The sequence below is a fragment of the Oncorhynchus gorbuscha genome, unplaced genomic scaffold, assembly GCF_021184085.1.
Source record: "Oncorhynchus gorbuscha isolate QuinsamMale2020 ecotype Even-year unplaced genomic scaffold, OgorEven_v1.0 Un_scaffold_939, whole genome shotgun sequence".
Taxonomy (NCBI): Eukaryota; Metazoa; Chordata; class Actinopteri; order Salmoniformes; family Salmonidae; genus Oncorhynchus; species Oncorhynchus gorbuscha.
Genome location: NW_025745691.1, coordinates 110089 through 125716, shown reverse-complemented (window position 1 = coordinate 125716; position 15628 = coordinate 110089). Strand labels below are relative to the sequence as shown.

The 15628-nt window shown below is 43.3% G+C and overlaps 1 protein-coding gene across 3 annotated transcripts in view; it reads left to right on the top strand.

Moving 5' to 3' along the window:
- LOC124019437 (receptor-type tyrosine-protein phosphatase epsilon-like) overlaps positions 1–15628 on the top strand; it is a 59061-nt gene that overhangs the window by 38408 nt on the left and 5025 nt on the right. For all 3 annotated transcript variants that reach the window (XM_046334781.1, XM_046334782.1, XM_046334783.1), the window contains exons 6-17: positions 6812–6948; positions 7123–7213; positions 7364–7440; positions 7572–7608; positions 7815–7912; positions 8448–8567; positions 9080–9243; positions 13723–13858; positions 13954–14103; positions 14228–14321; positions 14568–14644; positions 14744–14878. In XM_046334781.1, the coding sequence (XP_046190737.1) occupies positions 6812–6948; positions 7123–7213; positions 7364–7440; positions 7572–7608; positions 7815–7912; positions 8448–8567; positions 9080–9243; positions 13723–13858; positions 13954–14103; positions 14228–14321; positions 14568–14644; positions 14744–14878 (1316 nt within the window). The remainder of the gene's footprint in view (positions 1–6811; positions 6949–7122; positions 7214–7363; positions 7441–7571; positions 7609–7814; positions 7913–8447; positions 8568–9079; positions 9244–13722; positions 13859–13953; positions 14104–14227; positions 14322–14567; positions 14645–14743; positions 14879–15628) is intronic.

Below are 15628 nucleotides of genomic sequence, written 5' to 3'. Positions count from 1 at the left end.
TAGCATGGCATAATGCTATGCTAGGCTGTGCTGGCAGCAGGCAACATTTTCACAAAAATAAGAAAAGCAACCAAATTAAATCATTTACCTTTGAAGAACTTCAGATGTTTTCACTCAGGAGACTCTCAGTTAGATAGCAAATGTTCCTTTTTTCCAAAAATAACATATTTGTAGGCGAAAAACGTCACGTTTGTTCATCCTGCTTGGCTGAGAAATCGACCGAAAATACTTCCACTATAACGGCAAACTTTTTCAAACTTTGCTCCATAATATCGACAAACACGGCAAACGTTGTTTAGGATCCATCCTCAAGGTGTTTTTAACATATGTATTCGATAATATATCCGTGGAGGCAGTTGGTTTCTCATAAGAAATGATTGGAAAAATGGCTACCTCAGTATTTTACACAAGGTTTTGTCCAGTAGACACCATGCGTCCACATACAGCCATACTCCAATGGAAATGCCGAAAAAGATGGCACAATGCTGCAGACACCTTGGGGAGAACGTGGAAAACGTAAGCTTACTCCTAGCTCCTTAACAGCCATATAAGGAGTCATTGGGATGAGGCGGTTTCAAAAAATGTGGCACTTCCTGATTGGACTTTTATCTGGGTTTCGGCTGTAACATCAGTTCTGTGGCACTCACAGACAATATCTTTGCCGTTTTGGAAACGACAGAGTTTTCTTTCCAAAGCTGTCAATTATATGCATAGTCGAGCATCTTTTCGTGACAAAATATCTTGTTTAAAAATGGGAATGTTTTTCATCCAAAAAATTAAAACAGCCCCCCCCTATATCCAACTGGTTAAAGATCTAGATAGGTTTTCATCCAGAGATTACAGAAAAGTTCATTATGATTAGTGTACAATATTACGTATTGGATCCTTAAAAAATAACCTTGCAGCTTACCTATAAAATGGACTGATGGTGAAGTAGACATACTCGGGATTCATATCACAAATATATAAATAAGCTCTCCACAATGAATTTCAATAGAATACTTGTAAAAAAAATAGACAAGATCCTGCAACCAGGATATGATGCATATGATGCAGCTTTCAAGTTGAAGGTGATCGATCTGGCTGTTGGATAAGGAAATAGAGCTGCTGACAGCATGGAGCATTGTCAAAAAATCCACTATCATCAACGGGTTTCGAAAGGCTGCTGCGTGTTGAAGAGTGCAGCAATCCAACATCGGATGAAGCAATTCTGAGGCTATTCAACTCCGACACCGAAGGAGATGACTTCAGTGGTTTCAGTGCACAGGAGAAGGAAGATAGTGACCATTGACTTTCTCGGTAGGCTACTGTTTTATTTTTGTTACAAGCCGTGTTTCGTATTTCAGTTCTGGGCGACTTTAACCTCCCCACTTTAACCTCCCCACGTCTACCTTTGACTCATTCCTCTCTGCCTCCTTCTTTCCACTCCTCTCCTCTTTTGACCTCACCCTCTCACCTTCCCCCCCTACTCACAAGGCAGGCAATACGCTCGACCTCATCTTTACTAGATGCTGTTCTTCCACTAACCTCATTGCAACTCCCCTCCAAGTCTCCGACCACTACCTTGTATCCTTTTCCCTCTCGCTCTCATCCAACACTTCCCACACTGCCCCTACTCGGATGGTATCGCGCCGTCCCAACCTTCGCTCTCTCTCCCCCGCTACTCTCTCCTCTTCCATCCTATCATCTCTTCCCTCTGCTCAAACCTTCTCCAACCTTCTCCAACCTTCTCCAACCTTCTCCAACCTATCTCCTGATTCTGCCTCCTCAACCCTCCTCTCCTCCCTTTCTGCATCCTTTGACTCTCTATGCCCCCTATCCTCCAGGCCGGCTCGGTCCTCCCCTCCCGTTCTGTGGCTCGACGACTCATTGCGAGCTCACAGAACAGGGCTCCAGGCAGCCGAGCGGAAATGGAGGAAAACTCTCCTCCCTGCGGACCTGGCATCCTTTCACTCCCTCCTCTCTACATTTTCCTCCTCTGTCTCTGCTAAAGCCACTTTCTACCACTCTAAATTCCAAGCATCTGCCTCTAACCCTAGGAAGCTCTTTGCCACCTTCTCCTCCCTCCTGAATCCTCCCCCCCCCCTCCTCCCTCTCTGCAGATGACTTCGTCAACCATTTTGAAAAGAAGGTTGACGACATCCGATCCTCGTTTGCTAAGTCAAACGACACCGCTGGTTCTGCTCACACTGCCCTACCCTGTGCTCTGACCTCTTTCTCCCCTCTCTCTCCAGATGAAATCTCGCGTCTTGTGACGGCCGGCCGCCCAACAACCTGCCCGCTTGACCCTATCCCCTCCTCTCTTCTCCAGACCATTTCCGGAGACATTCTCCCTTACCTCACCTCGCTCATCAACTTATCCCTGACCGCTGGCTACGTCCCTTCCATCTTCAAGAGAGCGAGAGTTGCACCCCTTCTGAAAAAACCTACACTCGATCCCTCCGATGTCAACAACTACAGACCAGTATCCCTTCTTTCTTTTCTCTCCAACTCTTGAACGTGCCGTCCTTGGTCAGCTCTCCCGCTATCTCTCTCAGAATGACCTTCTTGATCCAAATCAGTCAGGTTTCAAGACTAGTCATTCAACTGAGACTGCTCTTCTCTGTATCACGGAGGCGCTCCGCACCGCTAAAGCTAACTCTCTCTCCTCTGCTCTCATCCTTCTAGACCTATCGGCTGCCTCCGATACTGTGAACCATCAGATCCTCCTCTCCACCCTCTCAGAGTTGGGTATCTCCGGCGCGGCCCACGCTTGGATTGCGTCCTACCTGACAGGTCGCTCCTACCAGGTGGCGTGGCGAGAATCTGTCTCCTCACCACGCGCTCTCACCACTGGTGTCCCCCAGGGCTCTGTTCTAGGCCCTCTCCTATTCTCGCTATACACCAAGTCACTTGGCTCTGTCATAACCTCACATGGTCTCTCCTATCATTGCTATGCAGACGACACACAATTAATCTTCTCCTTTCCCCCTTCTGATGACCAGGTGGCGAATCGCATCTCTGCATGTCTGGCAGACATATCAGTGTGGATGACGGATCACCACCTCAAGCTGAACTTCGGCAAGACGGAGCTGCTCTTCCTCCCGGGGAAGGACTGCCCGTTCCATGATCTCGCCATCACGGTTGACAATTCCATTGTGTCCTCCTCCCAGAGCGCTAAGAACCTTGGCGTGATCATGGACAACACCCTGTCGTTCTCAACTAACATCAAGGCGGTGGCCCGTTCCTGTAGGTTCATGCTCTACAACATCCGCAGAGTACGACCCTGCCTCACACAGGAAGCGGCGCAGGTCCTAATCCAGGCACTTGTCATCTCCCGTCTGGATTACTGCAACTCGCTGTTGGCTGGGCTCCCTGCCTGTGCCATTAAACCCCTACAACTCATCCAGAACGCCGCAGCCCGTCTAGTGTTCAACCTTCCCAAGTTCTCTCACGTCACCCCGCTCCTCCGCTCTCTCCACTGGCTTCCAGTTGAAGCTCGCAACAGGTGCAACCATGGTGCTTGCCTACGGAGCTGTGAGGGGAACGGTACCGCAGTACCTCCAGGCTCTGATCAGGCCCTACACCCAAATAAGGGCACTGCGTTCATCCACCTCTGGCCTGCTCGCCTCCCTACCACTGAGGAAGTACAGTTCCCACTCAGCCCAGTCAAAACTGTTCGCTGCTCTGGCTCCCCAATGGTGGAACAAACTCCCTCACGACGCCAGGACAGCGGAGTCAATCACCACCTTCCGGAGACACCTGAAACCCCACCTCTTTAAGGAATACCTAGGATAGGATAAAGTAATCCTTCTCACCCCCCTTAAAAGATTTAGATGCACTATTGTAAAGTGGCTGTTCCACTGGATGTCATAAGGTGAATGCACCAATTTGTAAGTCGCTCTGGATAAGAGCGTCTGCTAAATGACTTAAATGTAAATGTAATGGAACTGGTCTGTCTGCCCAATATAAAGGATCAAAACTGGTGGAGGAATAAAAATAGCATAAATAGGAAATTACACCAGTTTAATTATAGGACCAGGATGTTGACAGTTGTGCCATACAAAGATCTCTTCCCAACTATTTTGCAATCTGATGTACTGATTCCATGCTACAGGGTGTACGAGTTGATATATAAAACAACGCAAGATTATAGACGTCGTGCTTTTAAGCTAAAATTATTATAGAATTCTTGCCACCAACAAAATGTTGAATATTTGAGGCATAAAATCATTGAAGTTCTGCAGATTTTGTTGTGAGGATACAGAATCAATAGACCATTTATTTTGGTATTGCCCTTAGGTAGCCTTTTTCTGGTCTCAGGTTCAGGAATGGCTGAAAATGCATAGCATTGATCTAAAATTGACCCTAGAAATAGTACTGTTAGGAGATCTGGAGAGAACGGGTCAGTCAATTACTAATATACTAATACTATTAGTAAAAGTATTTATCTTCAACATGCAATTTGTAGATTCTATTCGATTCGATAGATTGAAATTGTACGTTATACATCATAGCATAGTTGAAAGATGAGTGTTGCATAGAAACACGAAATGGGTGGCCAGCAGAGCTAGATGGGATGGGCTGGGGAGGCTGAGGGTTGGTATGTGGAATTGGAGACAAGTGGGAGTGGAGTTGCTGTGTGAGAGAGGGAATGATGGTCAAAGGATAAAGGGGAAAAAAGTCCAAATAAAACATAATAAAAGTACATTTGAATGACACTAAGTGGCAATGTTTTTACAATTAATGCTGGTTTGCCTGAGGCTGATGCTGATGCCATGCAGGTGTTTGTACACATGCATATACACACACTCTCATTCAAATAAACACATACAAGAACACACACATACATGTAAAAGTGCCAGACATGCACACAAACATATAAAGTAGGCATTGCTGTTATGATTTCAGTTGTCCTTGATGTTCTTTGATTTAAATGTATTGTTATTATAGTTGTTGTTTTTTTGCATTGTTTTCTGTTTCCTTCTGTCTTTTCCTTTTTTCTCGTTACTTCATTTAGTAATTTATGGATTTTTTTTTATTCCGGGGGGGAGGACTGCGGGAGGAGTCTCGAATGGTTGAGGGACAGCTATTGGAGAACTGTGGGGGGGGCCTTGGAGGGTTCGGGTTTCACAAGATTGTGATCATGAAAAAGGAAACTATGACATATTTTATATCACTACCACGCACCCTCACACACAAGGAAGGTTCTGTTGCGGAAAGACTGATACATGTTTGATAGTGTCTTGATGCTGTATTGTTTGTCCTTCAAGTTCTAATACTTTGTTACCCCTACCTTGTGTTTTATGTAATATATATATATAAAAAAATATATATATATATAAAGCAAGCTATCAGCAGAAAGTCTTCCTAAAGAGAAAGGTATTTAGGGCCATTTTAATGGAGCCCAGAGTCTGTGGTGCCTTCAGGCGGCCCGGAAGGGCATTCCAGAGGCTGGGGCAGTCTAGCTGAGGGTGCGGGTGGGGGTAAGGGACTGCAGTTATTTGAGATAAGGAGGGGCATTTCCATGAATACACTGGAAAATCTGCAGGAGGGTTTTTGAATTCAATCTGGAATGAGACTGGGAGCCATTGCAGAGATGCCAGGATGGGGATGATGTGTTGGCGTTTCCACACTCTGGCAGCTCTGTTCAGGATGTATTGGAGCTTCTGGAGACTCCTGCCTGCGATCCCGATGAAGAGTGTGTTGCAGTAAACCAGCCTCAAGGAGATAAAGGCATAGACAAGCTTTTCTGTATCAGACTGAGTGAGGGTGGGACAGAGTTTGGCAATGTGCTTGAGGTGATAGAATGATGCTTTACAAAGGTGTCTGATGTGGCGGGTCAAAGGTTAGGGAGGAATCTAGCTTTACACCCAGATTGGAAACTGACATGCTGACTACACCGCTCGTGTTGCAAAATATTTTTTTTTACATCTATATTATTCAATTATTGCACCCACACTGCTTGCGCACGCCAACGAGCGTCTGAGTTGCCACGAACTAAAATAGATGTCAGTTCTATTTCTGACGCAGATCGCGCTGCAAGTCCTGTCTTTCCCCTGTCCTCAATGGTTTATAGAAGCAGGTACCCACGTGCCATCTCCTCATTGGTTATACCCACGTGGGGGATTGAAAGACAAAATAGGTCGGTGGCGGTAATGCATGTAATTTATGAAAGTTGTCAATCGTAATATAAAGTCAAGAGAAGAAAAAGCCTGGAAGGAGGAGAGATGACTAGAAACGACTCTGTTTACCATTCTATGTGTGGATGAATTGGAGGAGTAGAGGACCTTGTGCATTTCAGATAAAATAACAACTCAATGTTTATATCCCAGGACAAATTAACGAGCAACAGCAAGCTAGCTAAAACTCCATACATGTTTAATGCTTTTCGACCTATCCCCAAATTCATATAATTGGTTCAGAGTTTGTTTTGATATTTGAACCTGTGTGTCGTGATCGCGTTTGACAATACATTTATGCACGATGACGCACGCACGCACGCAGCCGGTTTGGGTTCTGTGTAAGGGGGAGGGAGGGATGATCTGTCCTGCGATGGTGAGGTGTGTTATTGTAAGTTATAATGTAACTTTCACATGTAAAGTACAATGTTTAGCAAGTGTGAGTGAGAGTTGAAGACCCTGTCAGTTGTTTTTATGAATCCCTGTATGATGTCACCCTCCTTATGTTCACCTCATCACATTTATTAGGTCATCTACTTTTTCCCCTATACAAAGGAGAATTGCAGAACTATTATTTCAGTTATATCACAATTATTGTACTGAATGTAAAAACATTGATGTTTACATGTATTTTATTTTTTTGTACACAGGAGAGCAGACAGTGGTCCTCCTCCCACGATCCCCATCTCCATCCAAGCGTTACTTCCCCATCGCCCTGGACTCGCTAGAAGACCAGTTCCGGATATGCTCGGCAGACGACTGCAAGCTTTTCAGAGAGGAGTTCAATGTGGGTTCCTTTTCATACAACACATAGTAGTCACAGTAGTGTGATACCTCCCTTTGTTAATGCTAATAATGTCATGTAGAGTTTATAGTTGTTACGTACATACTATGCTGCATGTATGAGGGTTACATTAATGGCTTCATAGTTTGACCCCCTGTGTTTGTTGTGTCTGTGTAGTCACTGCCCTGTGGCTACCAGCACTGCTCCTTTGAGGAGGCTAGCAGGGTGATCAACAGGGACAAGAACAGATATCCAAACATCCTACCATGTGAGTGATGGAATTGTTATAGGAATACATTTTGTAACCATTAAACCCACTTAAGAGAGATACAAATAAAATTATAACATGTCATGAAATCATTTAAACAGGATACCTATTTTCCTAGTACAATTTTGTCTCTTTTGACATTTTCAACAGATGACCATTCCAGAGTGTTGTTAACTCAAATCGATGGTTATTCTTGTACGGACTACATAAATGCCTCGTACATAGATGTGAGTTATATTTACTATGTATTTCATTCCATCCTATTATAAATAATTTCAATGCATCCAGTGTTACTTCCTTTCTCATTACGGTCTAATAACTACTGTAACTTGCCAAAACACATTTTCTTTTTCACCAGGGTTACAAAGAGAAGAACAAATTCATTGCAGCTCAAGGTAAATAAGCTATGTGCAACATTATTGTAAAATAATGTTTATTGTAAAAATGTTTATTGTAAAAATACTGTACTACTAGGAGATTCATTTTTTTCAATGAACTCTTATTTAAGTATATGCCATTTTCCAGCACACTAGGCCTACTGTATATCAACAGTATGTCTTCTTACGTCTGTGGTAAGCGTGTCACTCTCTCTTTTCCATAGGCCCAATGCACGACACTGTGGCAGACTTTTGGCGGATGGTTTGGGAACAGAAGACTGCTACTATAGTGATGCTCACTAACCTGAAAGAGAGAAAAGAGGTCTCTCACTTTGACTGATCCCTTATATTCTTTACTGGTTGTATAAGCAGGTCTTCAGATTTGCTAATGGGATCTCTTGTGGAATGATTTGACAGTTCAACATCCTTAGATGTTATAAAGGGCCTTTGCTAGACCCCTTCTTGTCTTCTCACACCTCAAGGTTATGGGTTTGACCCTTTCCTAACATTCCTAATCCATACAATATGTCACCCCAAATGACTTGGCATCACATTCCATTGAACCTCAAGGGGCTGATCAATAAATAACAAAACAAAGGGTTTAGCGGCACTAAACAATTTGTTGATAATGTCATCCCAAGGCTTGATTATAATTAGTCTGAGAGTCTCATTAATAGTCTACAACATCAGAGTGATTAACTTATTGACTGACAGACTATCACTTCTGTCAACTCTATCAGCTGGTCAGTAATATTAATCCCCATGAAAGTCTCTGCCATTCACAATGGTGAAACTATTCAAATGGTGTCTATTTTGTAATTTTTGCTTTGCTGAATGTCCATTTCACCTCTCTTCAGGACAAATGTTACCAGTACTGGCCAGACCAGGGCTGTTGGATGTATGGGAATGTGAGGGTGGCAGCAGAGGACTTTACTGTACTGGTGGACTACACCATGCGCAAGTTCTGTGTACAATATGTAAGTGTCATTGTGTGTGCCTACATGACAACCCTGCGTATGATCCCTCACTTATAAAACATGATGCTGTGTGAGACTGTGACCAGGTATTTACAATCGGGACTCAGGATAAGACCCAGATGCAGACAGTTCGATTCATAGATGTTTATTACAAAAGAGGGTGCTGGCAAACGACAGGTCAAGGGAAAGCAGAGGTCAGTAATCCAGGGCAGAGTCGGTAATGTACAGAATGGCAGGCAGGGTCAGGGCAGGTAGAATGGTCAAAACCGGAAGATCTAGAAAACGGGGACTAGAGAGAACAGGAGTACGGGAAAAACCACGCTGGTAGGCTTGATGAGACGAACTGGTAACAGACAAACAGAGATCACAGGTATAAATGCACAGGGGATAATGGGGAAAATGAGCGAGACCTGGAGGGTGGTGGAGACAAGCACCAGACGGGTGAAATAGATCAGTGTGACAATTTGCAGTTTATTATCTAAATGATTGATGTGTTTTCCTGTTGTAAACAGCAGGGGAGTGATGGTCCAAGGGCCCCCTGCCTGGTCACCCAGCTCCACTTCACCAACTGGCCAGACTTTGGGGTGCCCTTCTCCCCCATTGGCATGCTCAAGTTCCTCAAGAAGGTGAAGACGGTCAACCCGTCTTATGCAGGACCCATCGTGGTGCACTGCAGGTACTGAACCAGGGGAGGAGACTGGGGATTGTAACTGGAAATTCATATCTACAGGTTGTACTAAAGGCTATAGTGGTTAATATAAATGGTATGATTTTGTATAATGGGGGGAGGATTTTGTACAATGTAAAATTGTTTACTAAAAAAGTATGCCAATCATCTTCCCATTTAGTACTGGTATGGCTGGAATTTCAATGCCTGTGTCATGTCATATGAAACTACTTTAAAAAAGGGCATCGTTACTGATCTAAGGGGGCACACGGTACGTGAGGATGGCGGGGGGGTCCGTATTTAAACACCTGAAACCGCATTTTCCTGCAATCTAGAGCCATAATCATTTTGCTTGATTCTATGTATATTTTTGATTAACTCTGGGTAAAAGATTGAAAGAAATGTGATTTATTATACAGGACATTTAGATTTGCTTGTTTTTTTAAGGTCTACCCACATTGCCAGCAGGCATGCCAGCTAAGATAGTTAGACAAGCTAGCTACTCTAACTTGATAGCCTGAAATGACTTATTGGTGGCTAGTTATGCAGTTGGTGGATTGGGAACCTATCTGAGATAGATAAAGCCAACTTCATAAAATTGCTGGTTGGCTGGTAATATTACTATATAAAGTTGAAGTCAGATGTTTACATACACCTTAGCAAAATACATTTAAACTCAGTTTTTCACAATTCCTGACATTTAAACCTAGTAAAATGCCCTGTCTTAGGTCAGTTAGGATCACCACTTTATTTTAAGAATTTGAAATGTCAGAATAATAGTGATAATGATTTCTTTCATCACATTCCCAGTGGTTCAGAAGTTTACATACACTCAGTTAGTATTTGGAAGCATTGCCTTGAAATTGTTTAACTTGGGTCAAACCTTTCGGGTAGCCTTCCACAAGCTTCCCACATTAAGGTGGGTGAATTTTGGCCCTTTCCTCCTGATGGAGCTGGTAAAACTTAGTCAGGTTTGTTGGCCTCCTTGCTCGCGCAAAATATTTTCAGTTTTGCCCACATTTTTTCTATGGGATTGAGGTCAGGGCTTTGTGATGGCCACTCCAATTGTCATGCAGGTGAAAGAGGACCCAAAAGCGACTTAACAGAAACAGAGTTTATTTAAATCCAAAACAGGGAATAACAAAAATCCTCTAGTCTGTAGAGGGGAATAACTAGAGAAGCGGCCACAGACTGCAGGTCGCTTCGGGTAGGCGCAGGCCGTAGTTGATAGAGCCACCTGCTCACACGCAGCATCTGATGAAGGCAAAAAAACACGACAGGACAGGGCGAAACGCAATCACAGCATGGTGAATACAAAACAAGGAACCGACGGGACAGGAACGGATCACAAAGGAATAAATAGGGACTCTAATCAGGGGAAAGGATCGGGAACAGGTGTGGGAAGACTAAATGATGATTAGGGGAATAGGAACAGCTGGGAGCAGGAACGGAACGATAGAGAGAGGAGAGAGAGGGAGGGGGAGAGAGAGGGATAGAAAAAGGGAACGAACCTAATAAGACCAGCAGGGGGAAACGAACAGAAGAAAAGCAAAATGACAAGATGATATAAGACAAAACATGACACCAATACCTTGACATTGTTGTCCTTAAGCCATTTTCTTTGGAAGTGTGCTTGGGGTCATTGTCCATTTGGAAGACCCATTTGTGACCAAGCATTAACTTCCTGACTGATGTCTTGATGTTGCTTCGATATATCCACATAATCTTCTTTCCTCATGATGCCATCTATTTTGTGAAGTGCACCAGTCCCTCCTGCAGCAAAGCACCCTCACAACATGATGCTGCCACCCCTGTGCTTCACGGTTGGGATGGTGTTCTTCAGCTTGCAAGCCTCACCCTTTTTCCTCCAAACATAATGATGGCCATTATGGCCAAACAGTTCTATTTTTGTTTCATCAGACCAGGGGACATTTCTCCAAAAAATACGATCTTTGTACCCATGTGCAGTTGCAAACCGTAGTGTGGGTTTTTTATTGCGGTTTTGGAGCAGTGGCTTCTTCCTTGCTGAGCGGCCTTTCAGGTTATGTCGATCATAGGACTCGTTTTACTGTGGATATGGATACTTTTGTACCTGTTTCCTCCAGCATTTTCACAAGGTCCTTTGCTGTTGCTCTGGGATTGATTTGCACTTTTCGCACCAAAGTACGTTCATCTCTAGGAGACAGAAGGCGTCTCCTTCCTGAGCGGTATGACGGCTGTGTGGTCCCATGGTGTTTATACTTGCGTACTATTGTTTGTGCAGATGAACATGGTACCTTCATGTGTTTGGAAATTGCTCCCAAGGATATACAAGACTGAGGTCTGAGGTGTCTTGGCTGATTTCTTTAGATTTTCCCATGATGCCAAGCAAAGAGAAATTGAGTTCGAAGGTAGGCCTTGAAATACATCCCCGGACACACATCCAATTGACTCAAATGATGTCAATTAGCCTATCAGAAGCTTCTAAAGCCATGACTTCATTTTCTGGAATTTTCCAAGCTGTTAAAAGGCATAATCAACTTAGTGTATGTAAACTTCTCACCCACTGGAATTGTGATACAGTGAAATAATCTGTCTTTAAACAATTGTTGGAAAAATGACTTGTGTCATGCGTGAAGTAGATATCCTAATCGACTTGCCAAAACTATAGTTTGTTAACATGAAAATTGTGGAGTGGTTGAAAAATGAGTTTTAATTATTCCAACCTATGTAAACTTCCAACTTCAACTGTGTCTATATTTTTTTTGGGGGGGACTAAAATTATACATGGCCAAAAATATGTTGACACCACTTTAAATTAGTGGATTCTGCTATTACAGCCACACTTGTTGCTTACAGGTGTATAAAAACTAGCACACCGCCATACAGACATTGGACGTAGAATGGTCCGTACTGAAGAGCTCTGACTTTCAACATGGCACCATCATAGTTCGTCAAATTTCTGCCCTGCTACAGCTGCCCCGGTCAACTGTAAGTGATGTTATTGTGAAGTGGAAATGTCTAGACGCAACAATGACTCAGCCATGGAGTGTTAGGCCACACAAACTCACAGAACGGGACCGCTGAGGGCTGAACCGCTCAGGATGTGCCTGCAGGAAGGGTAGCACAGTAAGGAGGAGGATGTCTTCCTTGTAATTCACAGCGTTTTAGATTACCTGCAAATACAACAAGCTCAGTTCGATGATGCCGTGACACACCGCCCTATACCATGACGGGCCCTCCACCTCCAAATCGATCCCTCTCCAGAGTACAGGCCTCAGTGTAACGCTCATTCCTTCGACGATAAACGTGAATCCGACCAACACCCCTGGTGAAGAGCACTTTTTGCCAGTCCTGTCTTGTCCAGCGACGGTAGGTTTGTGCCCATAGGCAACGTTGTTGCCGGTGATGTCTGGTGAGGACCTGCCTTTCAACAGGCCTACAAGCCCTCAGTCCAGCCTCTCTCATCCTATTGTGGACAGTCTGAGCGCTGATGGAGGGATTGTGCGTTCCTGGGTTAACTCGGACAGTTGTTGTTGCCATCCTGTTGCCATCTGTGCAGTTATTTGGACTTTTACGAATTATCTTTGAAAGATTTTCTACTTTGTCGAATAATAGTGAAGACTTAAACTATGAAATACCACACATGGAATAATGCAGTAACCAAAAAAGTGTTAAACATATTAAAATATGTGTTATATTTGAGATTCTTCGAAGTAGCCACCCTTTACCTTGATGACAGTTTTGCACACTCTTGGCATTCTCTCAACCAGCTTCATGAGGAATGAGTTTTCCAACAGCCTTGAAGGAGTTTGCACATATGCTGAGCACTTGTTGGCTGCTTTTCCTTCACTCTGCTGTTCAACGCATCCCAAGCCATCTCAATTGGGTTGAGGTCAAGTGATTGTGGAGGCCAAGTTATCTGATTCAGCACTCCATCACTCTCCTTTTTGGTCAAATAGCCCTTACTCAGCCTGGATTGTCCTGTTGAAAAACAAATGATTCTACAATGTAGAAAATAGTACAAATCTGAATAGATGTGTCCAACATTTTGAATGGTACTGTATACATAAGTATTTTTTTTAAACAGAACAAATCTGAGGGGGCACCTTCCCTTATGGGCATGTTGCCTCTGACTACACCACCAAAGTTAGACACTAGCAGGAACAACTGTTGAAGCAGGTGTTGGCCCTGGGGCTTTGCTTCCTGAATGGGCTTCATTGATTGGTTTCCTTCACCGTATGCTGGTATCCCAGACTGCTCTCTGTGTGACTGGCCCTTCAAACACTGTGGATGTTGTTGGCTTGTAGACATGTGGCTTTTTAGAATACTTCTTATGGACATGTTGCAATTTAGCACATTTTAGGCCACACCACAATCAAGATTCCTGTTGCTAACTGAGCCATGGAAATACAGTGCATTATCTTTCAATTGAATCATCTAACTTACCTCAGAGTTCTATGACAATGTAAGGTTCACTATTCTGTCCTGTCTCTTGTCTTTCCTCAGTGCTGGTGTAGGAAGGACTGGAACATTTATCGTCATAGACGCCATGATTGACATGATGCATGTAGAGCAGAGGCTGGATGTCTTTGGGTTTGTGACCAGAATACGGGAGCAGCGCTCTCAACTCGTCCAGACTGATGTAAGTGTTTCCTGACATTTCAATGTATTCCTGCAGTATAAACATGCAAAGATGACTCTTTCACCCCGTCTCTCACCACTCTGTCTGTGTTTCAGATGCAGTACTCATTCATCTATCAGGCTCTGTTGGAGTATTATCTCTATGGTGACACAGAGCTGGATGTGTCCTCTCTGGAAGGCCATCTGCAGAAGCTCCACAATACCAGAGCACCCCTCGAAAGGCTGGGCCTAGAAGAAGAGTTCAGGGTAAGGGCCAGTCAAACACTTACTGTATATCTGCTTTCCTAAATTGTCTCACATTTATAGCCACATTCAAAGGAGGGTAGCCATCTCTCTTAAGTAGTCCTAATTTCACTCCATGTCTTCTCAGAAACTGACCAATGTACGCATAATGAAGGAGAACATGAGGACCGGAAACCTTCCCGCCAACATGAAGAAGAACCGTGTGCTTCAGATCATTCCATGTAAGGAATACTCTTGACACTCTTAACTGTTCCATATTACATTACAACGCTACCACCATCAAACTCTTAGTGCTGTATTGATGCTTGATATGAATTCATTTTAGGCCTAAACTTTGCCAAGCTAATCCTTTGAAGTTGTCTTAGTTTTTGGAATTAATATACTGTAGTTAAATGACACAAACGACACAAGTAGTGGAACTATTGTTGGAAATAAATGAAGTTGTTAAGGTTTTTGCTTTACCACAGATGACTTCAACCGGGTTATATTGTCAATGAAAAGGGGCCAAGAGTTCACGGACTACATCAATGCATCATTTATTGATGTAAGTATTTAGAAGCTCATTTAACTTTCTCCAGAGCCGTTTATGTCTTTTACGTATATGATGACCTGAACAGTGTTTTTTTTTTTTTTTTTTGTCCAGGGCTACAGACAGAAGGACTACTTCATCGCTACCCAAGGTCCTCTGTCCCACACGGTGGAGGACTTCTGGAGGATGGTGTGGGAGTACAGGTGTCACTCTATTGTCATGCTCACTGAACTCAAGGAGAGGGAACAGGTACGGATCCCACTGTGGCAAGCGCTAACTACAGGCTAATCAGTAAATAACAGCGGTTATTTTAGCAGCAGTCGACAAAATGCTTAAAAGGTTTCAAATACAATTCTGATGAATGCTGCAGTTGGACAATGGATGACAATCCTCTGAACTTCACCTTTTTTTCCTAATGTACATTTTCTTAGTATATCGGGTATTTTTAAAATTAATTATATGTGCCTCATTTGTATATACTGGGTGTATTTGCATTCATTATATAACAGGGCTGCAACCACCAAAGACTTCCTCTGTTTAGGCCTACCGCAGTGCTAACCTGCACTGTCTATGCTGCCTCATTAATTATGAATTACTGTCGTTGTCACATTCCCTTGCATAATTGAATAAGTGTGTAGAGAAGGATACCCCCGCGATTTAAAAACAAAATGCTTGGCTGTAATTACACCTATTTATGCATACTTTACATCAAGGGTCTCCAACATGTCGATGTGATTTAAGAATTGACATGGATTCAGAACATCCAATTTTGTTGTTTCTCTATGAACGATTGTAATTTTAAGAGTGAAAAATAAAATGGAGACATAATTTGGGAAAATATATTTTTAAATGATTTTATAGGGCCCCCCCTTACGCTTGTTTATAAAATATAGTGCACTACATTATTTTGTGCGATAAGGACCTGGGGAAGAGTTGCAGGGGAGAGGAGAAGAGAATAATGTGCCTATTTAAAAGCTAAAATTATATATATTGTTTGTA